The 24,182-nt window shown below is 49.5% G+C and overlaps 3 protein-coding genes across 4 annotated transcripts in view; 2 read left to right on the forward strand and 1 right to left on the reverse strand.

Moving 5' to 3' along the window:
• Positions 1 to 1,879, forward strand: part of nme7 (NME/NM23 family member 7) — a 9,431-nt gene extending 7,552 nt beyond the window's left edge. For both annotated transcript variants that reach the window (XM_068592938.1, XM_068592939.1), the window contains exons 10-12: positions 37 to 138; positions 1,316 to 1,423; positions 1,747 to 1,879. In XM_068592938.1, coding sequence (XP_068449039.1) covers positions 37 to 138; positions 1,316 to 1,423; positions 1,747 to 1,808 — 272 coding nt within the window. In that variant the 3' untranslated portion in view covers positions 1,809 to 1,879. The remainder of the gene's footprint in view (positions 1 to 36; positions 139 to 1,315; positions 1,424 to 1,746) is intronic.
• Positions 1,806 to 8,176, reverse strand: atp1b1a (ATPase Na+/K+ transporting subunit beta 1a). Its single transcript, XM_068592945.1, has 6 exons — positions 7,948 to 8,176; positions 5,912 to 6,040; positions 3,896 to 4,051; positions 3,392 to 3,576; positions 3,078 to 3,161; positions 1,806 to 2,776 (listed from the first exon to the last, which is right to left on the reverse strand). The coding sequence occupies exons 1-6, from the start codon at positions 8,039 to 8,041 to the stop codon at positions 2,519 to 2,521; spliced, it is 906 nt and encodes a 301-aa protein (XP_068449046.1). The 5' UTR covers positions 8,042 to 8,176; the 3' UTR covers positions 1,806 to 2,518.
• A 4,826-nt stretch (positions 8,177 to 13,002) lies between these two features.
• On the forward strand, positions 13,003 to 19,606 carry dpt (dermatopontin). Its single transcript, XM_068592949.1, has 5 exons — positions 13,003 to 13,022; positions 13,791 to 14,792; positions 18,498 to 18,623; positions 18,834 to 18,941; positions 19,050 to 19,606. The coding sequence occupies exons 2-5, from the start codon at positions 14,476 to 14,478 to the stop codon at positions 19,114 to 19,116; spliced, it is 618 nt and encodes a 205-aa protein (XP_068449050.1). The 5' UTR covers positions 13,003 to 13,022; positions 13,791 to 14,475; the 3' UTR covers positions 19,117 to 19,606.
• Positions 19,607 to 24,182: the final 4,576 nt, after the last annotated feature.

Genomic DNA, 24,182 nt, shown 5'->3' on the forward strand with positions numbered 1-24,182 from the left:
TCCGTGTGGAGGTGCTGATGGGTTCTCCCCCTGCAGGACATGGTGGCGGAGCTGTGCTCCGGGCCCTGCATGGTGCTGGAGATCCACGGAGCCGACGCCGCTCAGGCCTTCAGGGCGTTCTGTGGGCCGGCCGACCCGGTGAGCCACCGCCTTCACTGATGTTGATGATGATGAGGATGAGGATGATGATGTCCGAGAGCTCTTGGTCCTGTTCTGTGTTCTCTCTGGTTTCACCACTGAGACACGCAGCGCTCTGATTGGCTCACAGTGGATCACATGAAACATAACACACACAAGTGTGTGTGTGTGTGTGTGGATGTCCATGTGTGTCTGCTTGTCTGTCTGTCTGTCTCTGTGTGTGTGTGTGTGTGTGTGTGTGTGTGTGTGTGTGCTTTTCTGTCTGTGTGTGTGTGTGTCTGCTTGTCTCTGTATGTCTGTGCATGTGTGTGTCTGTCCATGTGTGTCTGTGTGTGCATGTGTGTGTGTGTGTGTGTGTGTGTGTGTGTGTGTGTGTGTGTGTGTGTGCTGCAGGCTGTGTGGTGCGTGATGTGAACTCCAATGAGACTCAGAGGAATCTCACACCTTCTGGTCTCTAAAGTTCGTCAGTGGCTCCTGACGGTTAATGAACAGTTTCTCTATTCATTTATTATATTGATCTATTTATTATTTGTATCTATTATCTATTAATTAATGTATTATGTTTATTTATTATATTTACGTCTGTCCTTCAGCCCTGGTCATGTGACCTCTGCCCCGCCCATTAGTGACATCAGTGTCATTAGTCGCATGAAGGTCACATGAAGGTCACTCGGTGAGCGCTGCAGGCAGCCGGGCGGCCATGTTGGTATTAGTGTTCACATGAGTAAGGATGGGAGGATGAAGGAAGTGAGCGAGGTCACATGACTCACATGCGTCTCCCTGAGGGTCAGAGCAGGAGCGCTGTGACCTTGAGAGGTCACATACTTCAAACTACACCTTGTCACTTCCTGTCAGCGGGTCACATGAACAGCTGCTCTGAACCTCATCAGGTTTCACACAGAACGAAGTACTCAGAAAGGTACTAGTACCACACTACAAGTACTGGAAGTACTTCAGTTTGAGTATAATCAGGAAAGTAAAAGTATCCAAATGCAGAAAAGTGTTTATATTCATAAGCTCGTTATGTTTTGTGCGTATAATAGAAGTACTTGTACTTCCTCCAACAGGAGAAAGTATTTCAGAAGCAGTACTTGGTAGATGTACTTGTACTTCCTCCAACAGGAGAAAGTATTTCAGAAGCAGTACTTGGTAGATGTACTTGTACTTCCTCCAACAGGAGATCAGTCGACACCTGCGTCCGTCCTCTCTGCGGGCGCTGTACGGCAGAGACATGGTGAAGAACGCCGTCCACTGCACCGACCTGCCGGAGGACGGCCTGCTGGAGGTGAGCTCACACGAGGCCCCGCCCACTCTGAGAACACGAGTGGGCGGGGCCTCGAGACTCCTGGGGATCACAAAGGTTCCTGCAGAACAAAGCAAAAGCTTTGATCTGCAGGAAGTGGGCCGCTGACAACCGGCTCCTTGTTACCGGGGGCGCTAACAAGGGCGCTAACACTTAGAAGGGAGCTACCAAGGGTGCTTACAAGGGCACTAACAAGGGTACTTAGAAGGATGCTACAAAGGGTGCTTACAAGGGCACTCACAAGGGGTGCTAACAAGGGAACTAGCCAGGTCGCTACCCAGAGTGCTAACCTGTCTGTCTCACAGGTGCAGTACTTCTTCAGGCTTCTGGACGGATGACAACACAGGAAGCGGCCAGAGAGACGTGACAGTTGACTCATGTGTGTTTATTGTTTCAGCCTTATGCAGATTAAATAAAGTGTTTGATCTCAACATTGAACACCGACTACATGTCATTACACGGAACGGCCTGACGCCCTCGCTTGTTTTTTTAGGTTTTTTTTTTTTAGACCAGCGACTTTGGTTTTTTGATTCATACATTACACTTTAAAAAAAATGTACAACTGCATAAATATAAAATTCTTGCACCATGAAAATGGTTAAAACATTCAACAGTAAGTTGATTCTCCAGCAACAGACGGCTGCATGTGTGTATGCACTACGCTACGGAGGACACACAACACACACACGACACGTACTCCTCAGAGGTCAGAGTACCATGCTAGTATTCATTAGCACATCAACACACACACACACACCTTGGACCACTGAAGCGACAGACAGCACAGCAGGACAGGACTACAGGTCAGTAGTGAGTTACAGTCAGATGATGAACACATGGCTCGAGGAATATTCTCGTGTACAGTAGAATAAATATTTGCTATTGCTACTCTTGTTTTACATCCTAACCCTGGAGACGCACACACACACACACACACGCACACACACACACACGGAGAAGCTAGTGTAAAGCACACAGATTAAGTGTCGGTCCTGTATATCATGAATGTTCAAAGACTAGTGGTGTTTATCTCAACTCTTTTATTCTCTCTACATGGTGTCCGGCGGCAGTGCGAGGTCACGAGTTGATGGTGAACTTCACGTCGAAGCGGCCCTGGTAGCGGTCCTTCTCGCTGTAGCCGATGTTGGCTCCGTAGGCCTTGCACTCGATGCGCAGCTCCTGGTCCAGGGTCAGGTTGGTGAACTGGATGGCCACCAGCGGCTGCAGGTACTGCGGGTGCAGCAGCTTGCCGTAGTACGGGTAGTACTGCAGGGGGAAGCCGCCGCCCAGCCCGAAGTACCTGATCTCCCCGATCTTACCCACGTCCTCGTCTTTCTGCAGGGGGGAGGGGTTAGTCACGCCTCCGCTGCAACACACACTACGCTGCAACACACACTCTAGACTGTGACACACACTACGCTGCAACACACACTACACTGTACCACACACTACACTGTAACAACACACACTACACTGTACCACACACACTACACTGTACCACACACTACGCTGTAACACACACTCTAGACTGTAACACACACTCTAGACTGTAACACACACACTAGACTGTAACACACACTCTAGACTGTAACACACACACACTAGACTGTAACACACACACCAGGACTGGACCCACCTTGTTCTTGCAGAAGATGGGGATGAGGTTGGACTGAGGTTTGGTCTGCAGAGCTTCAGGGAGCGTCTGGTTGTCGGTCGGAGCCTGAAACCAGAGACGCAACGTTCACACCACCTGAAGCATTGAATCACCATATCGGATGCCTACGTTACCCACAATGCAGCTCAAACAGCCACCAGTGCTATGCTAGCAGGAGCTAAAGGTAGCCGGCAGCAGTATCATAGAGGTCTAGTGTTTTAAACAACTGGAGATAGAACCCATTAGAACTCGTGTGGGTCAGAACCCATGTGGCCCCCTGAGGGGTCAGAACCCACCTTGGGCCTGAAGTTGACAATGCGGTTGAGCTTGACGATGATGCAGGGCTTCCCGTCCTTGAAGCCGTAGTGCGGGTCCGCCTCCCCGGAGCAGTCGCCCAGCAGCGAGCGCTTGAAGCGACACGCCTTCCTCTGGCCGCTGTCGCTGTCCAGGCTGCCGCGCTCTGTGTAGGACGCCGGGGAGTCTGCAGGAGAGGGACGGGCGTTAGAGAGCGGGACCGGGTCAACTCGTGGGTCAACTCGTGGGTCAACTGGTGGGTCAGCTCGTGGGTCAACTCGTGGGTCAACTCGTGGGTCAACTCGTGGGTCAACTCGTGGGTCAACTTGTGGGTCAACTCGTGGGTCAACTCGTGGGTCAGCTGGTGGGTCAACTCGTGGGTCAGCTGGTGGGTCAGCTGGTGGGTCAGCTGGTGGGTCAACTCGTGGGTCAACTGGTGGGTCAACTCGTGGGTCAACTGGTGGGTCAGCTCGTGGGTCAACTGGTGGGTCAGCTCGTGGTCATACCTCCACAGTCCTCAAACTTGAGCTGGTCCACCTGCCGGGCGTCGTCGTACTGCTGCAGGAAGTTCTTCACAGCGTCTGTGTACTTCTTGTAGGACAACTCGTCAGAGAGACTGAAGGAGATCTCTGACTTCAGAGAGCGAGGCGTGTGGGACAGACCTGCAGCCACGAGTTCACAGAGGTTATTCACCACAACGCACATTCATATTCATATCTATATATCTATATAGATATATATATATATCTATATATATATCTATATATATCTATATATAGATATATATAATAGTAAACTAAGTTGAGGTTCATTCTTCTAAATATATAAAGTTTTTAATAATAAAGTCAACTTGTAATTTTTAATACAAATAAATATGAAGTAAACTCACACACACACACACACACACACACACAGTACTTTTCCACTGGCGTGGTGTGAAAAGAGATGGTGAGAGCAAACCCTTTTTTCCCAGCAGCCTCTCTGTTTGTTACTGTAGTTGTGAGCGAGTTGTTGTGCGCGCAGCAGACAGCGAGGCCTGTGAGGCCTCCCTCCTCCCTTTCCTCCTCCCTTTCCTCCTCCCTTTCCTCCTCCCCTCACTCCCCCCTCCCTCTCCTCCCCTCCCCCTTCTCTCTCACAATGGAAACTTTTAGCCTCAGAGTGATCACTGCTGAGCAACAGCTACTCCCTACTTCCTTTATCAGCTGCTGCTCTACTGTTTTATACTCTACTGTTTATGCTCTACTGTTTATGCTCTACTGTTTTATACTCTACTGTTTATGCTCTACTGTTTATGCTCTACTGTTTTATACTCTACTGTTTATGCTCTACTGTTTTATGCTCTACTGTTTATACTCTACTGTTTTATACTCTGTTTTATGCTCTACTGTTTATACTCTACTGTTCAGACTCTACTCTTTATACTCTACTGTTTATACTCTACTGTTTTATACTCTACTGTTTATACTCTACTGTTTATACTCTACTGTTTTATACTCTACTGTTTTATACTCTACTGTTTATACTCTACTGTTCAGACTCGACTCTTTATACTCTACTGTTTATACTCTACTGTTTTATACTCTACTGTTTTATACTCTACTGTTTATACTCTACTGTTTATACTCTACTGTTTATACTCTACTGTTTATACTCTACTGTTTATACTCTCCTATGTCCTGTCTCCTCTCCTCTGTCCTCTCTCCTCTCCTGAGTCCTTGGAGATGGACCACTCCTCCTCATGCAGTGAAACCAGCGCTCTTCCTAGCGAGCCGTGGTTCAGAAGCATCGTGGTAGAGGTGTAGTAGAGGTGTGGTAGAGGTATAGTAGGTGTAGTAGAGGTGTAGTAGAGGTGTGGTAGAGGTATAGTAGGTGTAGTAGAGGTGTAGTAGAGGTGTGGTAGAGGTATAGTAGGTGTAGTAGAGGTGTGGTAGAGGTCTAGTAGAGGTGTGGTAGAGGTCTAGTAGAGGTGTGGTAGAGGTGTAGTAGAGGTCTAGTAGAGGTGTAGTAGAGGTATAGTAGGTCTAGTAGAGGTGTAGTAGAGGTGTGGTAGAGGTATAGTAGGTGTAGTAGAGGTGTAGTAGAGGTGTGGTAGAGGTATAGTAGGTGTAGTAGAGGTGTAGTAGAGGTGTGGTAGAGGTATAGTAGGTGTGGTAGAGGTGTAGTAGGTGTGGTAGAGGTGTAGTAGAGGTGTGGTAGAGGTCTAGTAGAGGTGTGGTAGAGGTGTAGTAGAGGTGTGGTAGAGGTGTAGTAGAGGTGTAGTAGAGGTGTGGTAGAGGTGTGGTAGAGGTGTAGTAGAGGTGTGGTAGAGGTGTAGTAGAGGTGTAGTAGAGGTGTAGTAGAGGTGTGGTAGAGGTGTAGTAGAGGTGTAGTAGGTGTGGTAGAGGTGTGGTAGAGGTCTAGTAGAGGTGTAGTAGAGGTGTGGTAGAGGTGTAGTAGAGGTGTGGTAGAGGTGTTGTAGAGGTGTGGTAGAGGTGTAGTAGAGGTGTGGTAGAGGTGTGGTAGAGGTGTGGTAGAGGTGTTACCTGGCGGGGCCACGCGGTCCTGGTAGGTGGGCTTGTAGTTGCTGAGCGTGAGCAGCAGGGCCTGGATGGTCCCGATAAAGATCCCCGCCAGGCAGCCGTAGAAGATCACGTAGAACAGGAAGATCTTCACTGTGGAGACACAAGGGGTTAACGTCACGGGGAGCTGCACTCTGGGTAATCACGACCCGCTGAACTGCACTCTGGGTAATCACAAGGCCTTTTCTTGTTTATAACACTTCACAGAGGCCTCCTCTGTAAATGAAGGATCACTAAAGGGTTAACATGAGAACCTGCAGGAGCCCCCAACAGCCGCTGGGCATGAGCAGGGTCCTGGTCTCTAGTGGTCTACAGGGTATGAGCAGGGTCCTGGTCTCTAGTGGTCTACAGGACATGAGCAGGGTCCTGGTCTCTAGTGGTCTATAGGACATGAGCAGGGTCCTGGTCTCTAGTGGTCTAAGTTCAGAGGTTCTGACAGAAAGCTCCTCATGTCCCTGAGCGTTAGCTGTTGTTGTTGTGGCAACGTCCCAAAAACAGTTTTAAGTCCAAATGCATGTGTGGAACCGGTGTGGTGGGTCCAGAACCGGTTGGGCTCCATGAAGCTCAGGTAGACTCCTCCCCCTGAAGGCATCGCGTGCAGCAGGTTGTAACCATCAGAGGTGTGTGTGCTCAGGAAACCCTGTTTAGTGTCCTGGAGCAACACACAACCTAGAACCTAGAACCCACAGACGTAAACACCACACTGCTGCAGAACCCCACCACCACACACTCATGAAGTAGTGAGGACACACACCTGTGTGTGTGTGTGTGTCTCTCTCTCTCTCCTTCTCTCGCTCTCTCTCTCTCTCTCGCTCTGTCTGTGTCTCTCTCGCTCGCTCTCTATGGCTTTCTCTCTCTACACCTCTCTCTTTTTCTACACCTTTCTCTCTTTTTGTCTTTCTCTCTGTCTTTCTTTCTGTGTCTCTCTCTACATCTCTCTCTCTCTCTGTCTTATTGTCTCTCTACCTCTCTCTCTCCATGTATAGGCAGCAGTCCCTTTACTTCTAGTTGCAGCAACCTGTTGCTTCTTCAGAGCAACATTCAGTTGGTGCGACACATCCCCCCCCTCCTGGAGGCGCAGTACTAGTACACGAGAGGAAGTATTACTACACTCGTCACATGTTTCCTTCAGAACCGTACACCGTGTTGCCATGGAGACACGCGAGCCACCGAGATCCAGCTCCACGATAACGGAACCGTTCATTAGTGTCGGTATCGATTAGCAATAACAACAATACACATCATGTGACACAGAGCGTGTGAGCAGACTCCCAGCAGCCGGACGTCGTGCCGCCGGTGGGGGAGGGGAGGGGGTCTGAGTCGTGATCAGCTCCCGGGAGCCGGGGACCGGGGCCCGGCCGTGTTTTAATCCGTTAAACGGGTTATTACAGGCTTACATCGGGCTGTTTAACAGGCTGAGCGCGTGATCTCGTTAAAAACACATTTAAGTACCCGGACCCGGGTCTCAGGGTCCGGGCTGTCAGCGCGGACCCCCAGAGGGAGCTCGTCCCCGCGGGGACATCCAGAGGACACGTCCCCTGGATGTCCCCGCGGGGAGGAGGCTGCACACGGACACTCGGACCCGGGAGAAGACATAACTTTCCCGGGCTGGCCCGGTGAGACGGCCCGGCCCGGCCTCCGTCCTTCAGCGTGACCTTTTCATAAAGGACGTGTATTCACGCCGCCGGCCGGGCGACGCCTTCGGGAAACCACTTCCTCCAACTGGGAGCGGACCAGTGAGCCCATTACACGCAGTTTGACTCCGGAGAAAAAACACTCAAACTGCGTTAAAACACTAGCGAACACGTGACTCCTAAACGAGAAATAAAAGACAGAGAAGAAGCACGTCGTGTCTGTAGAAGAAAGGCCACGTGGTTTCGGGGTTTTAACGGGTTTCGCCCCGCTGAGCAGCAGTCACGACGTCTAACAGGTGTTCCTGCTCTCCTCCATCTTCTTTCCTCACTTCACCGCCATGAGAGAACAAGAAGGACTTCACTTACGCCAACTGCTGCCCGTGCGTCCCAGAAACTCCTTCTTTTCCGAGTTCCACACGAACGTCTTCCAGCCGCCGTCGCTGTCCTTGTTCCCCGACATGTCGGTAGTTAATGTATATAAATATATATGTGTGTATGTGCGTGTATCTCGTGCTGGTAGCGGCCCGTTGCTGCTCCGGTAACGCGGTTGTGTGTGCGGGGACTCCGCCCGCGCGCTCCTGTAACTCGTGAGGGGGGTGGGGAGTGTGGGGGGGGAGCGCGCGCAGCAAATCACAACGCGCCTCTGCGTTCTGCGTAAGCGGGAAAACGAGGGGGGTGAAGGAGGAGGGGCACAAAATGGCCAACGGTTACCATAAAGGTTTTGAAACGCTGCCGGTGCCATTGCACCCGCTGCGGCCCCTCGGGGCTCCCACCGGGGACTGTTACACATGAAAACACTGTTCTCACACAGTATGTACCTCCACCAGTTAACCAGCAGTTATCCACAACTTTTGCTAACTAACTGTTACTGACAGTTATCCACAACTTTAACTAACTAACTGTTGGTTATCCACAACTTTAACTAACTAACTAACTGTTACAGACAGTTATTCACAACTTTAACTAACTGTTACAACCGGTTACTTGTGACTTTAACTAACTGTTACAGACAGTTATTCACAACTTTAACTAACTGTTACAGCCAGTTATTCACAGTTTTAACCAACTAACAGTTACAGACAGTTACTCACAACTTTAACTAACTAACTGTTTTAGCTAGTTATCCACCGCTTTTAACTAACTTATTGTTCCAGACAGTTATGCACAGATTTTAGGTAACTGACTATTTCAGCCAGTTACTCATGACTTGTAACTAACTAGCTGTTACAGACAGTTACTCATTATCTGTAACTAACTAGCTGTTACTCCTGATCCATGCTGTTTAGCTGGTACAGCAGCTGGGGGAGTCACTGTGTTACTTCCTGCTCACTAAAGCACGGTCACCGTGAATGAAGTAATTTCTAACCCTTTAGGTCATTCTGTTGAACGGCGGCCATGACAGTGGGCTGTTTGGAGATGAGACATTAATGAAGGTGTTGGCTGTGAGCAGTAAAGCAGCAGCAGGGTGTCAACATATTGATCCAGAGAAACATCCAGTTAACCTTTGACCTCTAGGGAACACACTGAGGACATGGACCACTGAAAGGACTACAGAGTCCTCCTGAGACGACAGCAGGCTGGGGAACTCTCTGTAACTATTTAATGACGTGTAAACATTATGGAGAAGGAACTCTTTTAACATGAATAAGGAATGACACCAACACAAAGATAATATGTAGTTTAAATCAGGAAGACCTGAGTTAGTTCTGTGGTGTAAAGTCTTATTACACTGTTCATCAAATCAGGCATGCAGTATTAGTTATATATATATATATATATATATATATATATATATATATATATATATATATATATATATATATATATATATGTGTGTGTGTGTGTGTGTGTGTGTGTGTGTGTGTGTGTGTGTGTGTGTGTGTGTGTGTGTGTGTTTCATTTCATTCGACCAGAAGAAATTAAATTTGGAATTTGAAGCATCAGTGATCACAGATGACTTTAAGTAGAAGTGCATTACAGTGACCTGCATCATCTTCTAGAATGCTTTCATCTATTAATAATGTATTAATAATGTATTTCACTTTAATAAGAAGCACCAGACAAAGGTGTGGAGGAAGAGTCCAGCTCTCCTCCTGTGAGTATCAGCTGTAAAGCAGATAATTAGAATAAAGTGAAGCTCTGACTCTCTGGAGGGTTCATGTCACTCTGCCTCTCTGGAGGGTTCATGTCACTCTGACTCTGGAGGGTTCATATCACTCTGACTCTGGAGGGTTCATGTCACTCTGCCTCTCTGGAGGGTTCATGTCACTCTGCCTCTCTGGAGGGTTCATGTCACTCTGCCTCTCTGGAGGGTTCATGTCACTCTGACTCTCTGGAGGGTTCATGTCACTCTGACTCTCTGGAGGGTTCATGTCACTCTGCCTCTCTGGAGGGTTCATGTCACTCTGATTCTCTGGAGGGTTCATATCACTCTGACTCTGGAGGGTTCATATCACTCTGACTCTGGAGGGTTCATGTCACTCTGACTCTGGAGGGTTCATGTCACTCTGACTCTCTGGACGTTCATATCACTCTGACTCTCTGGAGGGTTCATGTCACTCTGACTCTGGAGGGTTCATATCACTCTGACTCTCTGGAGGGTTCATGTCACTCTGACTCTGGAGGGTTCATATCACTCTGACTCTGGAGGGTTCATGTCACTCTAACTCTAGAGGGTTCATGTCACTCTGACTCTGGAGGGTTCATGTCACTCTGACTCTCTGGAGGGTTCATGTCACTCTGACTCTGGAGGGTTCATGTCACTCTGAGTCTCTGGAGGGTTCATGTCACTCTGACTCTCTGGAGGGTTCATGTCACTCTGACTCTCTGGAGGGTTCATGTCACTCTGACTCTGGAGGGTTCATGTCACTCTGACTCTGGAGGGTTCATATCACTCTGACTCTGGAGGGTTCATGTCACTCTGACTCTCTGGAGGGTTCATATCACTCTGACTCTGGAGGGTTCATGTCACTCTGACTCTCTGGAGGGTTCATGTCACTCTGACTCTCTGGAGGGTTCATGTCACTCTGACTCTGGAGGGTTCATGTCACTCTGACTCTGGAGGGTTCATGTCACTCTGACTCTGGAGGGTTCATGTCACTCTGACTCTGGAGGGTTCACAGGTCACAGCGCTGCTGTTTGTTTGTGTTGGGTCAGAATACGAGGTGCTCCTCTTCTGCTCTGTGTCAATAGACTTGAGATAAGAAGATCTTTTATTTGTCCCACAACAGAGAACTTTGCGGTGTTGCAGCAGCCAATCAGACGACAGCAGCCATCAAGGTGAGCCGGTAAATATAGACCAGCTGAATACTAGAGTTCATAGTGTCGCACAAAGGAAATGTGACATCCTGATATTTCATAGAAGTTGTTGTCTTTTTCGGTGAGACGTGAAGGAACTGAGCGGCATGATTTTCATGTTCCATCATAAGCAACATGAAGACAGACAGAACAAGTCCACCCTGTCACTGTGTTCTGGCTCCCTGGTGCTGCTGCTCTCACAGTAATGATAATATAATAATAATAATCACAGACTGGTTCTCTCCACTGGAGGCCTGAGCTCTGACTCTCAGGGGAAGAGTCCAGGTGACCGGACCAGAGGGCGCGACCTCTTCCTGCTGGTGGGACCGGTGCGTCTGTGAGCCGGTTCACAACATGTGGATGTGAGGTGTTTCTGCAGCGAAGTGCAGCTGCTCTGTCTTCACTCCCTCGTGAGTAAACACTGCAGCAGAGTCCTGGAGGCCGGTGGCTCAGCACAGCGGCCCTCTGTTGCCGGAGACGGAGGCTCCGCCAAGACGACCGCGAGGTGCAGCATTCTGAGCCGGGCCGAGGACGAGTCTGGTGTGTGGCGAGGGGGCCGGACTCCAGCTCGTCAACACCAGAGCGCCTGTGCAGCGTGCCGGGTGGACGACGACGCCCTGCGCGACGTGACGACGTCCTGCACGACATCCAGGTGGGAAACAAACTGCAACACAAACACGGTCAGAACTCACAGATCTTCGAACATTGACCAATTTTCATTAGAAGGGGTTTTTGTAAAAGACCTTTGACCTTCTCAAGGTTAAAGTCGCAGTTCTGACTCTAAAGTAGAAGCTGAGCCAGAAGGAGAACGTGATGCTGTGGAGTCAACAAGTCAACAAGGCAACAACAACACGTCCTCCTCTCAGGAGGCTTTGACCACTTCCATCACGTTGGTGCCCACATCCCATGAAATGACATCCCAGCTGCAGCTGATTGAATTAAACAGGAAACACTCAACTAAAGTGTTCCTCCATTATTCTGGAGAACCAGACAGTGAAATCCATCCATGTGTTCCACACAAGTCTGTTTATACAATGTGTGTGTGTGTGTGTGTGTGTGTGTGTGTGTGTGTGTGTGTATATATATAGATACATGAAGCATAGACTTCTATACAACCAGAGGAGTCGCCCCCTGCAGTACGTTACCTCCACCTTCTGCATGGGCTGAGATGGTTCTAATTATTACAAAAGATGGCGTCAGGCTGAGTATTACAGTATTACGCAGTTGGAAATGTGTTTTTGGACTTCCACATTGATCGCTGTTTGTTCTGCTTCTCCGGTGTTGGACTGTTCTGGTTCTCCAAGCAGGACTAAACAATCGTGTCAACATAAAAACAGAACGAGGAAGAGTTCCACATGGTAAGAGAATGTCGTGACAGAGTCAACACGTCCTCTCCAGGATAAGCAGCTCTGGGCGCGGTGCTTTGCCCTTTATCTGGACTGCCAGGCGTCTTATCGTCCTGGGAGAAGCCGCTTGTTCTGACGAGGTCCAGAGACGAGCCGCTCGTTTGAGAGCCTTTCCTCTGGGGGCCCGTGGGCCGGCCCCTTAATGCCATCAGTGAAGCACTATTAAGCAGCAAAGGCCTGATGTGAAAGCACTGCATGCTGGGAGACCTTTTGACTGGCTCTCAGTGGCGCTTGTGTAACCCTGCATACCAGAGATAGTTGTGTTTAGTTGTGTTTCAGCAGTGAAGTCTCAGGCTGTTCATTCATACTGAGAGCCTCAGACGAGCCTGATGGGTCCATCGCAGCGTGAAGGCCTGAGGTCCAGGACTCGCTCGCCCTGTGAAGGAACCGTGAGGAGAAGAGCAGCGGCAGCCTCTGCTTCCTGTGCAGATGTTCTCCTGTTCTGCTGCTGCTGGAGCAGACGACGGCCTTGTGGTTTCACCTGCGCTCCAAACGCGGGCCGCCCCGCCCGAGGACGGCGCCACATCCGACTACGACCTCAGATCAGACGAGACAACCCGCATGTCTGTGATGTGGAACCAGATGTTCATATGAGACCAGCTGATCTCAGTGAGCTGATCTCAGTGAGCTGCTCGTGAGCGCTGCTGCTTTCTGCCACACGCAAAGAGGTTCCCTCAGGTTCCCTCAGGTTCCATCACGTTCCCTCAGGTTCCCTCAGGTTCCATCAGGTTCCATCACGTTCCCTCAGGTTCCCTCAAGTTCCATCAGGTTCCCTCAGGTTCCATCAGGTTCCCTCAGGTTCCATCACGTTCCCTCAGGTTCCCTCAGGTTCCATCAGGTTCCCTCAGGTTCCCTCAGGTTCCATCACGTTCCCTCAGGTTCCATCAGGTTCCCTCAGGTTCCATCACATTCCCTCAGGTTCCCTCAGGTTCCATCAGGTTCCATCAGGTTCCCTCAGGTTCCCTCAGGTTCCATCACGTTCCCTCAGGTTCCCTCAGGTTCCATCAGGTTCCCTCAGGTTCCATCACGTTCCCTCAGGTTCCCTCAGGTTCCATCAGGTTCCCTCAGGTTCCATCACGTTCCCTCAGGTTCCCTCACGTTCCATCAGGTTCCCTCAGGTTCCATCAGGTTCCCTCAGGTTCCATCACGTTCCCTCAGGTTCCATCAGGTTCCCTCAGGTTCCATCAGGTTCCCTCAGGTTCCATCACGTTCCCTCAGGTTCCATCAGGTTCCATCAGAGGTTCCATCAGGTTCCATCAGAGGTTCCATCATGTTCCCTCAGGTTCCATCAGGTTCCATCAGAGGTTCCATCAGGTTCCATCAGAGGTTCCATCAGGTTCCCTCAGGTTCCATCAGGTTCCATCAGAGGTTCCATCAGGTTCCATCAGGTTCCATCAGAGGTTCCATCAGAGGTTCCATCAGGTTCCCTCAGGTTCCATCAGATTCCATCAGGTTCCATCACGTTCCATCAGAGGTTCCATCAGGTTCCATCACGTTCCATCAGAGGTTCCATCAGAGGTTCCATTAGGTTCCATCACGTTCCTCTGATGCGTTCAGGTCCATGTGGTCTGGATGCCAGGTTGATCCGTATGAATGAGGCTCACATTCTCCGGCGGCTGTAAATAGAGACTTTTAAATAGGTTCCTGTTCCTATAAATATCTCTGGGTTCTGCAGCAGTTTGATGTGAGGAACCCGTCCTGCTCGTCTCACCATGAGAGCTTATTCTGAGGCTTTGAGGGAGATCTCTGTCCCTGCTCTCAGGAGCAGCAGCTGTTTGACAGGATGCAGTCTGACACGTTGTTAGAACCCAGAGTGTTTATAGTTCCTGTTTATATTCTGTCCAACGGAACATAAGTTTGTTTCATACAATAAGTATGTTTGTTACATCAAATAAGTACTTTTTAATGTCAAATAAGACATGTTCCTAGATAAAATAAGTATTTATCTCCATAAAAAGAGTGGGTTTGTTTCATGAAGTGCAACATGAGTCTGGTGCACATGGTGCAGCCCTCAGATGGTTAACAGCAGCAGGATGACATCACCGCGCTCTTAAGGAACTCTTCTGTGCAGAGGCTCTGTTCCTGCTGCCGTTCAGAGTCCACCTTAAAACCTCAGCGTTGTCCCCGAGCAGAGGCTCACGCTTCAGACCTCCAGACATCTGCACCACAACGGCTGCGTCTGCTCTCCAGCATGCATCCTGCTCTGCTGCTCGCGGCCGCTCTGCTCGCCACGGCGGCGGCTCAGCACCGGGTCCACCAGGACCTCCAGGGCCACCAGGATCTCCAGGAACTCCAGGACCACCAGGACATGTCCTGGGTCAACGGCTACCGGCAGGGCTTCAACTTCCAGTGTCCCCACGGGGAGCTGCTGGTGGCCAGCAGGAGCTTCTTCAGCGAGGCCCACGGCTCAGACCGCCTGTGGGCCTTCGAGTGCCAGCCGGCCCCCGAGGGCCTGGGGGAGCCCAGCGACTGCTGGTGGGACGACATCCAGAGAGGAGGCCTGGAGTGGTGGGTTCTCTGTCCTTTATCCTCTATTGGCTGTCCTCTGTCCTCTATCCTGTATTGGCTGTCCTCTGTCCTCTGTCCTCTGTCCTCTGTCGTCTGTCCTCTGTCCTCTATCCTGTATTGGCTGTCCTCTGTCCTCTATTGGCTGTCCTCTGTCCTCTGTCCTCTGTCGTCTGTCCTCTGTCCTCTATCCTCTATTGTCTGTCCTCTGTCCTCTATTGGCTGTCCTCTGTCCTCTGTCGTCTGTCCTCTATTGTCTGTCCTCTATTGTCTGTCCTCTATCCTCTGTCCTCTATCCTCTGTCCTCTATCCTCCGTCCTCTGTCCTCTATTGTCTGTCCTCTATTGTCTGTCCTCTATCCTCTGTCCTCTATCCTCTGTCCTCCGTCCTCTGTCCTCTATTGTCTGTCCTCTATTGTCTGTCCTCTATCCTCTGTCCTCTGTCCTCTATCCTCTATCCTCTGTCCTCTATCCTCTGTCCTCTATCCTCTGTCCTCTGTCCTCTGTCATGTCATTCAGCTGACTCGTTCATCCAAAGAGACTTACATGTTGCTCTCTCCAGCGTAGTCATGGCAACAGGGAGCAGTTAGGGGGTTAAGTGTGTTGCTCAAGAGCACAACGGCACGGACTAACAGAGCCGGGGCTCCAACCACGACCCTCTGATTGAAAGACTGGCAAGCTAACCACTGAACCACGACGCCCAACACCTGTCCTCTATCCATCCTCTATATATATATATATATATATATATATATATATATATATATATATATATATATATATATATATATATATATATATATATATATATATATATATATATACACACACACACACTAGGAGCTGGAGGACACGTGCAGAGCAGAATCTGGTCCACTGTGTGATGTGATGAGTTCTCTTGGATTCTGTTCACCAGAGAAACATTTTAACATGTGAAGACCACATGGTCCACTGTGTGTGTCCACTGTGTGTGTCCACTGTGTGTGTCCACTGTGTGTGTCCACTGTGTCCACTGTGTGTGTCCACTGTGTGTGTCCACTGTGTGTCCACTGTGTGTGTCCACTGTGTGTCCACTGTGTGTGTCCACTGTGTGTCCACTGTGTGTCCACTGTGTGTGTCCACTGTGTGTGTCCACTGTGTCCACTGTGTGTGTCCACTGTGTGGGTCCACTGTGTCCACTGTGTGTGTCCACTGTGTGTGTCCACTGTGGGTCCACTGTGTGTGTCCACTGTGTGGGTCCACTGTGTGTCCACTGTGTGTGTCCACTGTGTGTCCACTGTGTGTGTCCACTGTGTGTCCACTGTGTGTCCACTGTGTGTGTCCACTGTGTGGGTCCACTGTGTGTCCACTGTGTGTGTGTCCACTGTGTGTCCACTGTGTGGGTCCACTGTGTCCACTGTGTGTGTCCACTGTGTGTGTCCACTGTGTGTCCACTGTGTGTGTCCACTGTGTGTGTCCACTGTGTGTGTCCACTGTGTGTCCACTGTGTGGGTCCACTGTGTCCACTGTGTGTGTCCACTGTGTGTCCACTGTGTGTGTCCACTGTGTGAGTCCACTATGGTGTCCTTGGACCAGCAGGTTGTTAAAGGTCTCTGTTAGCAGACAACAAAGGAGTCTGATGCTGCCAAAACACCCGGACATCTAGTCCTCATGGGGATCTAGAGACAGCAACTAGAGGACATGTGTGGTCCTCTAAAGATGTCCTCTGAAGACTAGAGGACGTGTGTGGTCCTCTAAAGATGTCCTCTGAAGACTAGAGGACGTGTGTGGTCCTCTAAAGATGTCCTCTGAAGACTAGAGGACGTGTGTGGTCCTCTAAAGATGTCCTCTGAAGACTAGAGGACGTGTGTGGTCCTCTAAAGATGTCCTCTGAAGACTAGAGGACGTGTGTGGTCCTCTAAAGATGTCCTCTGAAGACTAGAGGACGTGTGTGGTCCTCTAAAGATGTCCTCTGAAGACTAGAGGACGTGTGTGGTCCTCTAAAGATGTGAAGATGTTTTCGTAGCTTCGTGCACGTTGATGCTGTCCGCGGTGTTCTGGTTCTGGTTTTGGTTCAGAGGACCAGAACCAGGACCAGGACCTGGACCTGCATGCTGCAGGTCCAGCAGTGTCCAGCTGCAGAGCCTTCAGGTCCACATGCTGCAGCTTTTTCCTGGACGCTCTTTGGACCGCGTCGTCAAAACACAACTCCTTCACACAAATAAACAAGTTGCAGACTTTGAGCCTAGAGCTCGGAAAGTTTGATGTGATGAAGAATGAAGAAGAAGAACTTGGACCCGACGCCAGAGGCTGCTCACTTCCTGCTGCTGGTCTGTTCACAGGGCTCAGACACGTGGAGACCAGAGGAGTCATGCTTTACACCAGATGTTCATGACTTTACACTAAATGTTCATGACTTTAAACTAATGTTCATGACTTTAAACTAAACGTTCATGACTTTAAACTAAACGTTCATGACTTTAAACTAAACGTTCATGACTTTAAACTAAATGTTCATGACTTTAAACTAATGTTCATGACTTTAAACTAAACGTTCATGACTTTAAACTAAATGTTCATGACATTAAACTAATGTTCATGACTTTAAACTAAACGTTCATGACTTTAAACTAATGTTCATGACTTTAAACTAAACGTTCATGACTTTAAACTAAACGCTTATGACTTTAAACTAAATGTTCATGACTTTAAACTAATGTTCATGACTTTAAACTAAACGTTCATGACTTTAAACTAATGTTCATGACTTTAAACTAAACGTTCATGACTTTAAACTAAACGCTTATGACTTTAAACTAAATGTTCATGACTTTAAACTAATGTTCATGACTTTAAACTAAATGTTCATGACTTTAAACTAAATGTTCATGACTTTAAACCAAATGTTCATGACTTTAAACCAAATGTTCATGACTTTAAACTAATGTTCATGACTTTAAACTAATGTTCATGACTTTAAACCAAATGTTCATGACTTTAAACTAAATGTTCATGACTTTAAACTAAATGTTCATGACTTTAAACCAAACGTTCATGACTTTAAACCAAATGTTCATGAGCAAACATTGTGTGAAATGTGTGTAAACAGTAAAAAGTGATAAAATGTAGTATTTAAACTAACAATGAGGATTCAAAGCATACAGTAAACCTTAAATGACTCAAATGAATGAGAGACAATAGTTTATTAAAAGAATAAACATTTATATAGATGCCTGTATGTATGCTGCTGATGTGTTGAGCCTCTTTCTATTAAAAGCAGATTCATTATTTAAACTAAATCAACACATGAATGCAACACATTCACAGGACTTTGACACAACTTTGGGGATTTTATTTTAAGGGCTCTTCCAGGGAATAACCCTTTAAAACTCCATGAGTGCTCCAGGTTCTCCATGAGCGTATGAATCCTGCTTCCTGCTCTTTATATTGATTTGGAGCTGATTCTAACACAACCTGCTCAGCTCTGTATGAGTTTCGGCCTGAAGGGACTCGACCCCCCCCCCACTCCCCTCCTCGCCTCGCTGCTGAATGGCTGCCGGCCGAGTCCTGTTTCCATGACAAACCTGGTGCAGTTTGTGGCTGTTGTGGTGACAGGGAAGCCTCTGGGCCGTAAACACAGAACCATCTACTTCAAACAATGGAGGCGCACGTCCTCTGAGCTTCACCTCCATCTCTGCAGGGACTGAACCTCTCTCCTTTGTCTCCGCAGGACGTCAACATGCTCTCGTAACGGGCTGGTGGCCGGCGTCCAGAGCAAGTACTTTGAGGCGGTTCTGGACCGGGAATGGCAGTTCTACTGCTGCTACTACAAACGCAGATGCCCCTACTCCTGCATGTAGGTCACTCTGTTCAAGGAGTTCCTCTGGCTGTATAGAAGTCTATGCTTCATTGGTGAAGCTGCATTCTCTCTGCTGACCACCAGGGGGCGACTCCTCTGGTTGTATAGAAGTCTATGCTTTATGCGTTATTTAATTAGTTTTAAAGCTTTGATAATGAACTTGTTAAAACTTTAAAATATTACCCACAATGCCGTTGTCCTCCGCAGGAGGACGAGTGACATTCCCGAACGCCTGAGAGAGGAGGCGGAGCTTGTGGTTCCTTCGTACGGATACTTCATCCGAGGAGCTCAGACCACCTTCAGCGGCGTGTTGAGGTTCTTTCCTTCACAATGTTTGAATCCCACGTAGCAGCAGTTTGGGTCTGGACCATCAGAGAACAATTTGAATCCTCTGACTGACGCGTTTCCTGTTCTTTGTTTCAGAGATCGTCAGTGGAAGTACATCCTGTGCAGGATGACAGACTTCGACTGTGAATTTGAAAATTTATAGACTCCTATTTTCAACCTGTAAACCGTCTGAACTCATATTTACTCTCACATTTAAACACTTAAACACACACAAAGCTGACGCTAACGTAGCCGTCAGGAGCTTCTCCTGGTTATGACATTGTGAGCTAACGCTAACGTAGCCGTCAGGAGCTTCTCCTGGCTATGATATGGTGAGCTAACGCTAACGTAGCCGTCAGGAGCTTCTCCTGGCTATGATATGGTGAGCTAACGCTAACGTAGCCGTCAGGAGCTTCTCCTGGTTATGACATTGTGAGCTAACGCTAACGTAGCCGTCAGGAGCTTCTCCTGGTTATGACATTGTGAGCTAACGCTAACGTAGCCGTCAGGAGCTTCTCCTGGTTATGACATTGTGAGCTAACGCTAACGTAGCCGTCAGGAGCTTCTCCTGGTTATGAAATTGTGAGCTTTGATTGTTGTCGTATCTCATGCAGCAGACTCCTGTAACTGTGTGAAATACCAATAAACTTCTTTTGAGTGCTTTGAGGTCCTTCATGAAACAGACGCAGCGATGGGATCGATACGAGCGCTGAAGGGAGGGAAGCTCTCGCCTGCCTTCTGAGCATCAATATGTCCAACGGAGATGTTTCTTCTTCTGCTGTTTGTGTCCACCAGCAGAAGAAGAAACATCGCCGCTTCTTGATTCTCTCTTATATCTGTCTGAAGGCTACATCTAGCTTTTAGCAAGTTAGCTTAGCACAAAGCTTTAAAACAGTGGGAAACAGCTAGCCTGAAGGAAACAAAATAAAAACATTCCTAAAGGAACAAGTTGTCCCTCTTATAGTCAATCTTTCTAAATGTGGTACCTTCGGACAGTGCTAGGCTCGTTACACTCTTTATGCTAAGCTAACTGTCTGCTGGCCCCATGCGTCAATCTTCTCGTCTCACATTTCCTTTTAAAATGTAGAACTCTTTCTTTGCCAAAGTCAACGAGTCCCTCGTGTCTGAAGCGTGAAACATTCCTGAAACTTTTCCAGACTCAAATTCTTCTTCTGTCCGTCAAACCGTGTGAACTTTAACGTTCTGACCTGAAGCCTCCAGGCTCGAGGCCTCCAACCCCTCCGGTCGTAAACCTGTGTTTTTGTCTCAATTCGTCTTCTGGCTTTGTTTCCTGCCACCAACGTGAGGCGGCCAGCGGCCATGTTGCCCTCCTCCTCCTCCAACTCCTCCTCCTCCTCCTCCCTGCTGGATCGCGGCCCGGCTCCTCGGGGCCGTGAGCTCGTCGGGGACTTGATGGAGCGAGGTCAGCGTCTTGGAGCGCGTGGGGGGAACCGGGCCAGCGGCTGTTTGTTTACGGCAGCTGCCGCCTCGGCCCGCGGCCCCCGGCTCGGGGCCAAAGACACAGCCGTCCCCGAGCCGGAGGCCGGCGGGCCGCCACACGCCACCGGAGGAGCCGGGCCCCAGGGTCCTAGGTTCCCCCGGTTCAACGCCCTCGTTTCAGAACGCTGTTGAAGGGTTTTAGTCCAAATGTTGAGTGTTTCTCTGGTCAAATAGAAACCACAGTTTCTCCACAGAGGAGTTTATCCACAGGGTTCATACGTCATGGGAACCTGGAAAAGCCATGGAGTTTTAAAATGCTTATTTCCAGGCCTGGAAAGTCCTTGAAAATAAATGAAATCCCCCAAGTGTGGCAGGGTTCATACACATTCTGACCTGGGGGTTTTCATGACTTTTCACAAGTTAACCGTCATGTGAAAGTGATGTGTATGAACCCTGTAAACATCCAAACTGCATTCCACGTCACAGAAAGAACTAACGATCTCATCCTCCTCTAGCTTAACGATCCGGTCTGACCGCGCCGCCTCTGCGTCGGCCGTTTGAAGGTCGAGGTCAGTTCACATCGATTTAAAAGCTCCACCGATCCACCGGCAGAGCCTCGGGACCCCATGACCCCCCGTCACGTTTCATTACCGCTGGATGAGAGACGATCCTTCATAACAAGCGAGAGGAGAGTTCATCACGCTGCTGGCTGGAAGATCTGCTCTCATCCAGCAGGTCGGTTCAACTCCTGCAGAGGGATTTGAACCCGTGATGAAAACCTGCTGCGCCGATTTAAATAGATCTCATAAATACTTATTTAATGAAACGGACGCTTCACAAATCTTTAACCGTGGCGTTAATAACAAAGATCAGCGTAACAATGTTGTGTGTGTGTGTGTGTGTGTGTGTGTGTGTGTGTGTGTGTGTGTTTGTGTGTGTGTGTTTCAGTGAACAACGACACAACATGAAACATGAACCCATGAAATGAGCTCCCAGAAGGACACAGCAGCGTCTCCAGCGGAGCGGCACTCATCTGGAACATGTGATGTTTTTGTGTGTTTTGGGTTCACAGCCCGTGAGACCTGAACACAGGAAGCACTCATGAAGAAGAGCAGGCCGCTCAAAACCAGACCCCGGCTCTGTGTCCATGTGTTCACGTGTTCACATGTTCATGTGTTCATGTGTTCACGTGTTCACATGTTCACATGTTCATGTGTTCACGTGTTCATGTGTTCACGTGTTCATGTGTCCATGTGTTCATGTGTACCTCTAGACCTTTAGACCATTAGACCTCTAAACCATTAGACCTCTAGTCCTTCAGACCTCTAGACCATTAGACCTCTAAACCATTAGACCTCTAGTCCTTCAGACCTCTAGACCATTAGACCTCTAGAGGTCTAGACCTCTAGACTATTAGACCTCTAAACCATTAGACCTCTCAACCTTTAGACCTCTAGACCATTGGACCTCGAGAGGTCTAGACCTTTAGACTTCTAGACCATTCGACCTTTAGACCTCTAGACCCCTAGAGGTCTAGACCTTTAGACCTCCATAATGCGCTTCATGCTGGTCTCATCAGGAGGAACATTCAGGGCTGTGGTGGATCCAGAACGCTGCCAGAGAAGGGAAGCGACCACATGATGCCGGTCCTTGCTGGACCTTTGGTGGGTACCTTTGAGTTTGAGGATGGATTTTCATATTTTATTGCTGGTTTTGGTTCAGCTGAGACGAGCTCAGATGAGCCGGGTCCTCGGCCATGGAACTCTGTTTCTTCAGGCTCTTCTTTAAACCTCCTCCACAGTTCTGCTGTCGCTCTGTGATCGTGGATCCTTTTTTGATTTGATATGTTTGTATTGTGGATCTCTTTGGGAAGGTGCTGAACAAACCGAGTTCTGTGAGCTCGTCCTGAGTGGTTTGTGGGTCAGAACCTGAACCCTCAGCAGAGCTCAGGAGGGAGCTTCTCCGTGTTGACTCAGCAGACTCGTGATGCTGGTGTCGGATAAAAGACTGGTCCGCTTTAGAGGGAAGAACAACAGCTGACTCTCTTTCTCCCCTCCGGCTCTGAGCAGCTGAAACGCTCGGCATTGTGGGAACCGCGAGTGTAAGGCGAGCTCATCACCTACTGATTCCCTCTCTCTGCTGGCGGCAACGAGGCTCCGGGACAGAACAGGATGCTTTGAGGGAAACGTGTTATTCATTGCTGTCTCCTCTCCTGCCTCCTCCCCTGTCTCCTCCCCTGTCTCCTCTCCTGTCTCCTCTCCTGCCTCCTCCCCTGTCTCCTCCCCTGTCTCCTCCCCTGTCTCCTCTCCTGTCTCCTCTCCTGTCTCCTCTCCTGTCTCCTCTCCTGCCTCCTCCCCTGTCTCCTCTCCTGCCTCCTCCCCTGTCTCCTCTCCTGTCTCCTCTCCTGCCTCCTCTCCTGCCTCCTCCCCTGTCTCCTCCCCTGTCTCCTCTCCTGTCTCCTCCCCTGTCTCCTCTCCTGTCTCCTCTCCTGCCTCCTCCCCTGTCTCCTCCCCTGCCTCCTCCCCTGTCTCCTCTCCTGCCTCCTCCCCTGTCTCCTCCCCTGTCTCCTCTCCTGTCTCCTCTCCTGCCTCCTCCCCTGTCTCCTCCCCTGTCTCCTCCCCTGTCTCCTCTCCTGTCTCCTCTCCTGTCTCCTCTCCTGTCTCCTCTCCTGCCTCCTCCCCTGTCTCCTCTCCTGCCTCCTCCCCTGTCTCCTCTCCTGTCTCCTCTCCTGCCTCCTCTCCTGCCTCCTCCCCTGTCTCCTCCCCTGTCTCCTCTCCTGTCTCCTCCCCTGTCTCCTCTCCTGTCTCCTCTCCTGCCTCCTCCCCTGTCTCCTCTCCTGTCTCCTCTCCTGCCTCCTCCCCTGTCTCCTCCCCTGTCTCCTCTCCTGCCTCCTCCCCTGTCTCCTCCCCTGTCTCCTCTCCTGCCTCCTCCCCTGTCTCCTCCCCTGTCTCCTCTCCTGTCTCCTCCCCTGTCTCCTCTCCTGTCTCCTCTCCTGCCTCCTCCCCTGTCTCCTCTCCTGTCTCCTCCCCTGTCTCCTCTCCTGCCTCCTCTCCTTCCTCAGGTTTACAGGTCCCTGGCTGGTGATGATGTCATCAGTGTGGTTCTATCTGTCCTTGAGAGGACGGAGGCGATAAGACGGCCTCCAGCTGTTTGTCCTCAGACGGCTTCATCTCCTCCAGGAGGTCAAACTGCAGACATCACAGAGACGCAGGAGACCTCAGACCTGCAGGACCAGGACCAGACTCTCTCTCCTGACCACCAGGGGGAGACTCCTCTGGTTGTATAGAAGTCTATGCTTCATGTGTTAAAGCTGCATTCTCTCTCCTGACCACCAGGGGGTGACTCCTCTGGTTGTATAGAAGTCTATGCTTCATGTGTTAAAGCTGCATTCTCTCTCCTGACCACCAGGGGGCGACTCCTCTGGTTGTATAGAAGTCTATGCTTCATGTGTTAAAGCTGCATTCTCTCTCCTGACCACCAGGGGGCGACTCCTCTGGTTGTATAGAAGTCTCTGCTTCATGTGTTAAAGCTGCATTCTCTCTCCTGACCACCAGGGGGCGACTCCTCTGGTTGTATAGAAGTCTCTGCTTCATGTGTTAAAGCTGCATTCTCTCTCCTGACCACCAGGGGGCGACTCCTCTGGTTGTATAGAAGTCTATGCTTCATGTGTTAGAGCTGCATTCTCTCTCCTGACCACCAGGGGGCGACTCCTCTGGTTGTATAGAAGTCTATGCTTCATGTGTTGCAGGTTTATTTCAGTCCGCTCTCTGTCTGCTTCATAAAAACATG

This window comes from Clinocottus analis, unplaced genomic scaffold (genome assembly GCF_023055335.1).
Source record: "Clinocottus analis isolate CAN_PGR_092001 unplaced genomic scaffold, fCliAna1.0.p SCAF_28, whole genome shotgun sequence".
NCBI classification, from domain to species: Eukaryota; Metazoa; Chordata; class Actinopteri; order Perciformes; family Cottidae; genus Clinocottus; species Clinocottus analis.